Source organism: Gracilinanus agilis, chromosome 2, assembly GCF_016433145.1.
Source record: "Gracilinanus agilis isolate LMUSP501 chromosome 2, AgileGrace, whole genome shotgun sequence".
NCBI lineage: Eukaryota > Metazoa > Chordata > Mammalia > Didelphimorphia > Didelphidae > Gracilinanus > Gracilinanus agilis.
Window position 1 is genome coordinate 676,163,138 of NC_058131.1, and position 7,028 is coordinate 676,170,165.

At 55.1% G+C, this 7,028-nt stretch overlaps 1 protein-coding gene across 1 annotated transcript in view; it reads right to left on the bottom strand.

The window, feature by feature from the left end:
- Positions 1-5,919: 5,919 nt before the first annotated feature.
- Positions 5,920-7,028, bottom strand: part of CSK (C-terminal Src kinase) — a 22,945-nt gene continuing 21,836 nt past the window's right edge. Inside the window, exons 9-10 of the mRNA XM_044660253.1 lie at positions 7,009-7,021; positions 5,920-6,906 (exon numbers count right to left, since the gene is read on the bottom strand). Coding sequence (XP_044516188.1) covers positions 6,724-6,906; positions 7,009-7,021 — 196 coding nt within the window. The 3' untranslated portion in view covers positions 5,920-6,723. The remainder of the gene's footprint in view (positions 6,907-7,008; positions 7,022-7,028) is intronic.

Below are 7,028 nucleotides of genomic sequence, written 5' to 3' on the forward strand. Positions count from 1 at the left end.
CCTGGGAATGACTTTTCTGAGAGGTCAGTGTCAAAGCCAGACCATCCAAGGTCAGGCCATGGGGGAAATCCGGCATCTTCAGGTATCATGGCCAGGCACTCCGGGCCCACCTGGGCATCCCCTACCCTGGTAGGGGGGTGGGGGTGGGGATGGGGGAGGCAGGCACAAAAGGTAGAAGACTCAATCTGTGGTCTCACTGGGGTTGGAGGAAGGAGAAAAGGGGTACTTAAAAGGTAGCATGGTACAGTTGCTATCAAGAGAGACATGGGTTCAATTCCTGCCTGTTCCACCGCCTATCTGTGTGACTTTGGGCAAGGCACAACTTCTCTGGGCCTCAGTTTCTTCATTTGTAAAATGAGAGTTAGTTTAAATGAATGATCTTGAAGGTCCCTTCCTGCTATAAATCTGGGCTACCCTTCTCTGCCTTGAGGGACAGGGGGAGCAGCAAGGCACCACTCAGAGGAGGTTGGTCTTACTCCTGGTCCACAGCATAATTTTAGAGGCTCTGGGAAGGTCTTAGCCCCAAACTTATTTTCACCCCTATCAACTTGCCTCAATGCCTGAAATTCCCCCATTAGAGCTCTCTCTCTCTCTCTCTCTCTCTCTCTCTCTCTCTCTCTCTCTCTCTCTCTCTCTTCTGCTCCCTACTCCTTTTTCTCTTACATTGCAAACCCTGCTGGGAGGAAGAACCTCCCAACCCACACCAGGGAGGAGCTCTTGGAGCCTGAGCCAGCTTGGGGAGGAAAAAGTGGGGAGATGGCTAGGAAGGGCCAAGCTTAAAGGGCTATACCATTGCTAGGAGCTAAGCTTGCTGAGTCACAGATCCCAGGGCTGCAAGGACTGATCTCAGCTTCAAGACTCTGGAGGCCTCCTTGCTTGTGGGGGAGTGAGGATCGGCAGTGGGGATGGAGACTTTGGGGACACTGAGGAAGGCCTGGACATCAGAGAAGGGGTGGGAGGGAGGCTGACACTGAGAGAGGGCCAGGGCCAGGTTTCCACAACAGTCATGTGTGATCATGAGGCAGCCCCGAGAGATCCCTCTAACAGGGAGGGCCTGGGACTTAACGTCCCCAGAAGCTTCTTACTGGCTGGTCATGATTCTGTCATCACCCCATCATCAAAGCACCTTCCTCCCAAGTACCAGAACAAAGGAAACTGAGGCAGAGGGATAGGAGAAAAGGGAAAAGAGTGGGAAAAGCCTTGGACCTTGAGTGAAAGGATGGGTTTAAACCAGACTCTCCCAGGTAATAACTCTGACCTTGGCTAAGTCTCTTAGCATTCCTTGGGTCTCAGTATCTCTATTTGAAAAACAGAGAGATGCAGTCCCTTCTGGCCTTAATGGTGTACAAGTCTATGGATGACCTAGGGAAATGCTAAGTTGAAAAGGGAGACAAGAGGCAGGGGAAACTGAGGCTGAAGAAAAGAATGAGAATGTGATGTGGTCAGTTAAGACCTTACAGCTGAGCCCCAAGTATGACTGCTGGCTTGTCCTCTCTGGCGCTATTTACTGGTCAGATCACCCTGTTCTTGTAGAAAGCCAAAGGGGAAAGGTTTGGGCCTTGGACATAGACACAGAAACCCACATGGACAAAGGTAGTTTCCAGGGCCCAAGGCACAGGCTGGCATTGTCAGGTGAAAACCAGAGGAGTCTTGTGGTAGCCCCTGCCTGAGAATGGGCAGCTTGATACCCACCTGCTCCTGTGGCAGTCCATGTTTCCCCCACCCCTTACTTTCCCTAAGGCTTAGAATTAGAGGCCCTCAGAGGTAGAAGGCACCTTATTCAGCTACTCCTGTACTTGGGCAGGAGAGGGGCTGGCACCAAGTGGGTGAAGGGCTCTCTGGGAGGGGGTAACCCTTTCAGCATCTTCTCCCTTCCTCCCTCCTTTTGAGGTTCAAGCCTGGTCCCCCTTCACCCCTTCCACACCATTCCCTAACCTCCATGGTGATTCCAGAAGGGTATCTTGTGCCCGAGGATTGCCAGTCTTGGTCCTTTGAAACTGAACTTGTACTCGAACCTTCGGTGCCAAGGAGGGGATGTCTCTGCTTGGCTCCACGAGGGCAGTAGAAGGAAGAGGAGACAGAAGAGGGAAGAAGGGCCAGACTCCATGGGCCCCAGACTGATGGGACCTGCTCTTACCCCGAAGTGTCTCTGATGGGCTGGTAGAATGGATCCAGGGGATACGTGGAAGAGTGAGAGAGGGAGGGGCCCCTGGAGTTAGGCCAGGGCCTGGGGAGGAAGAGCTGGAGGGCCAGGAGGAGGCTTTTAGGCTCTGAGGCTGGGGAGGGGCAGCCCATTGAACTGAAACAGATGGGGGCTGAAAGCCAGAACCAGTTTGGCACTGCCCAAGAGCCAGGCTCCTCCCTCCTTACACAAGCTGTTTGCCCAAGTTGGGTGGGATCAGGTTGGTGCTCTCCTGATATTCAAGGTCCTCTTCAGCCCACCCAGCCAGCCTTCTCTCACTGCTGCTGCTCCCTCTGAATGAAGACTCTGGGCAGGCTGGTCTTTCGCTGGGCTGCCAATACATCCCTACCTCCCTATTTGACTGACCCATCAAGGCTTTATTGGGCCTCTCTCGATGTAGGGCTCCATAGGGCATCCCATCCGGGCAACTAGGAAGCTCAGAGCCTCATTGGGAAAACAGACAAGCCCGTACTAACTGGGGCAGCATGGCAGTGTGGTCTTGACCCAGAGACCTACTAATAGCCATGAGCTGTCTTGGGAGAATTGGAAAGGAGTACCACCAATGAATGGCTCAATGAAGAAGGACAAAGGCCAGATGATCAAGGGCCCGTGTACCCCCTCATCTTCTTGGGATTCCAAGATAATTGTGGAAAGCCCCCCAAACTAGATAGATCCTAGTGTAATATACAGTGGACATGAATGAGTTGCAAAGAGTGGGCAGCCATGAATGGATTTAAATCTATGTCACTGGGACAGCTAGGTGGCTCAGTGAATAGAGGCTTAGAGAGGGGAGGTCCTGGGTTCAAATGTGGCCTCAGACACTTCTTAGCTTTGTGACCTTGGGAAAGTCACAACCCCCATGGCCTACCCCTTACTGCTCTTCTGCCTTGGAGCCGATACTTAGTACAGATTCTAAGACAGAAGGTAAGTGTTAAAAAAAACCCAACTGCATCATTGGAGAGAAGATCTGAATTCAAATCCTGCCTGAAACACTCAATAGCCCTGTAACCCTGGGCAAGTCAGGAATTGTCCTTCAACCTGTTTCCTTTCCATAAAATGGGGATAGTAATAGCACCTACTCCACCAGGTTGTTGTAAGCCCAGATAAGACAATATATGCAAAACCCTGTTGTTACTACCACTACTGATAAAGCATCTGGATTGTGTTGGGCTTGGAAGACTTCAGTTCTAATCAATCCTCAGTCACTTAATTAACTGTGTGACTCTGGGGCAAGCCACAGTGTGTTTGCCTCAGTTTCTCCAACTGTAAAATGGAGATAATAATAGCACCTACTTCTTGGGGTTGTTCTGATATTTTTAAAGCACACAGCACAGTGCCTGGTACACAATAGCCTTAACAAATGCTACCTTTAGTGCCCATTTCACAGGGCTGAAGGTTAAGTGAATTGAAGCCTCTCAAGCACTTTGCTTCCCTCTAAATGCCCAACAAATGCCAGCAGTCATTATGACCAGGACCAGGCAGGGTTGAGGGAGTAGTGATGGTTCACAAAGACCCCCAAAGAGAGGAAGCTTTAAGCACTGTTAGCCCCATTTTAGAGATGAGGAAATGAGCTGAGGAAGGTGAAGCTGCTGGCCCTCAGCAGGGTGCGAGGTGGGATTTGGGGAGGAAGAGCCGGAGGGCAGGGATTCCCCTGCAGGGGATAATGCTTTTAGCAGACAGGGTTGATGACAACCCACTGAGAGCAGCATAGCTCAGGGGTGCTCTCCCTACTTGGGTGGCAGGTGAAGCCTCTGCATCCCTTTTCAAAGCCATGTTTTTAAAGGCCCCCAATTCATGGAATTACAAAGGAAGCTGAAGGAGGAATTGTGTTAAAGGGGCCCAATCGGGGAGAAGATAGGTGGGCACCCAGATGGTGAGAGGCCTTGAGTAGTAGGATGAGCTTGGATTTTATTCAATGGGCCAAAGGGAGCCATGGAAGGTTTTGGGAGTATAAAACTGTCTTGATTAGAGGTAGGTGTTAGAGAAATGATTCTTGCTACCATGCATAACCAGAAAGCTCTGATTTCAAGTCCTACCTCTGACATACATTCCATGTATGAACCTGGGCAAGTCACTCGATCTCTCTTGGTAGTCTGGGTAATTCATTGCAGAGAAGGTATTGATCTGCATGGGTGGAGGGAATGTGCTTACCTGGGAATTCCTTACACCAATCCTTATAGCCTTAGCATAGTTACCAATGGGGACAAAAATAAAATACAATAAAATACAATACAATAAAATAAAATAAAGGCAAGGTGGCCAGGTGGGAGGCTCCTACGATAGAGGCTGTGCACAGGGAAGTAAGGGGGGTGCAGAAGGGACAGTGGCAGGACGGGAGCTGGCCCAAGAAGCGGCGAGCTTCCCTTCATACCCGGGAGAAGCTGGATGACCATTTGCTAGAAACGTCTTGGGGGGTTGGGGTGGGAGTTGCCATCCAGACACCGAGTTGGCCCAGATGCCCAACGGGGCGACTTCCAGATTCTTTCATGGAGTTGGGAGCCAGGCTGGAGGTGTGCTTGGCACCATTATAACCACAGGTTCCTTCTTGCAGCTGGCCCTGAGAGGAAGCCGCTGGATGGGTGGGGGAGTTGGACGAATGAGTTGGGGCCCAGAGTGTCCCCAAGCCACAAAGAACGCTCCGGGGCCAACGCAGACAGCACCATTTTCTGGGCGTTGCGGAATCGAGCAGGTCCTCTCCCCACTGGGAATAAGCCCTAGAAAGCCTGTGGGGTGACGGTCCTGGGATCTAGCCCTCAAAAGGCAAGGGGTTGGGATTAGGGGTGGTGGACCCCCAAACCCAAGGAGCCAAGGGTGAGTGTAGTAGGAGTTTTGAGATGTTCTGTTCAGAAAGAGTTGGGAGTCCTGGGCTGGCTCCCAAGTGGATGTCTAGAACAGCCCGTGGAGAACAAGGGAAGGAGAGGAAGAATGGGCAGCACCAGGACCTCCTGGGGCCCTCCCAGTCCACGGCACCGCCCGGCCTCCACTCCTCCAAGGCTTCTCACACTTTAGGCCCCAGTTCGGATCACGCCTCCTCTGGGAATCCCTCCCCAGCTTGCTACTGCGACACCCGCCTGTCCCTCGTGTCCCCTGAGCCCAGACTCCCTCCCTGACGGTTGCCAAGGTCTGGGCCTCACCTCCTCCCGCCCGGGCCGGACACACAGGAGGCCAGGGGGGCTGTCGGTGCCATCCCGCCCCGCCCTAGCCCCCTCCCAGGAAACACGCTGACCCCCTGGCGTAGCCCCCGACAGAAGAGAGAACTGCCGGCTCTTTGCCCCTTTCCCCTCTCTCCGTGCCTTCCAGCCTCAAAAGGAAAGGGAGGCCGAATAGACCAGAAGCCCCTCTGTCGATGGCCAGGCCGGGTCTGCCCGGGAGCTGGTGGGGTCAGGGCGAAGGGCGGGGGACAGGACCGGGAGGCAGACAGCGGAAGACACCCTCCCCAAGCCAGAGCCAACAGCACGAGAACTGGGGCGCCCGTCTGCGACTTCTCCGGCGGGCTTCCCACTGAAGCGGGGGAGGTTAGAGCTCGCGGAGGGTGACGGACACAAGACACTCATGCGGGGGACAGACGGCAGCTGACATCTCCCCGCCCAGCCGCCCCGATACCACGGGACAAGCGCAGCCCTGCTCGGAGAGACAGGGGGATGGACAAGATGGGGGTGGGGGTCCTCTCGAGCCTCGGTCGGGGGTGTGGGGGCGGCAGGCAGGCCCCGAGAGAGGACGCGCGGAGGCTGGGGGTGTCGGGTGTCCTCATGGAATGGTTTATTACAGTTTCATCTCACAGGGTGGGCAGCAATACATGAGATTAAGCACCGGACAGAAACGCAAAGGCCTCTGGGATCGGCATGCAACACTGAGACAGGGTCAAGCGCAAACACCAGGCCCGAGGCTGGGAGTGGGCAAAGGGGGGCACGGACTGCTTCTGACGGGGGACGGGGAGGGGCGCTTCTTGTCTTTCCATACCCTTCCCCCTCTGCCCTTAATACATTAAGAATGAGATTCGTACTTCTTGTAAAATGCCCCAAACTGGGTATTTTTTTTCTCCTCAACTTGAAAATAATAAAAAAAAAAAAAAATCATAAAAAAAGAGGATGAAAGAAGAAAATGAGAAGGAGAGGCAGGCAGGAGCTGGGAGGACGGGGAGACGAGGGATGGAGTCTGCCCCTTCCTCCCATTTCAGTGCGGTCCCCCCGAACCCCTTTGGTCCCCGCTCGGCTGACCTGTGAGAGAGGGACAGGCCAAGATGGGCGTCCTGTGGTGGAGAGAAGAGGCGGCGAGGGGCTGGGGGGCTGGGGGGGCGGAGCGGGGGAAGCCGGGACGCGTCCCTTTGGAATGAAGGACCCCCCTGCCGCTCCCCACTCTCCCGGGCTGAGCCCCCCGGCGCCCCTCCAGCAGCACCCCGGCACCGGGGGAGGCCGGAGGGATGTGCAGTCTTTCCGGGGGGGCTCCCGCCCGAGCCGGTCCAGTTCTCAACAGCACCTCAGTCTCTGTGTCGAGGGGAGTCAAGGGGATGGAAGAAGGCGGCCGGGGCGCCCGCCCGGCGTTCACAGGTGCAGCTCGTGGGCTTTGATATGTTCTAGCTGTTCCCTAAGCTGCAGGAAGGACGGCCGGTGGGCCGCGTCCAGGTGCCAGCAATTCCTCATCACCTCGTAGACGGCGGCCGGGCAGCCATCCGGCGCGTCCATCTTGTAGCCCTTCTCCACTCTCGGGACCACGTCCTTCAGGGGCTGCGGGGAGGGCCGGACGCACGCTGAGCTTCGCCCCTGGGCCCCCCCCCGCCCCCCCTGGATCTCCCCACCCCCACCCCCGGCCCCCCGCCCGGCACTCACGATTCTCGGATAAGGCACTC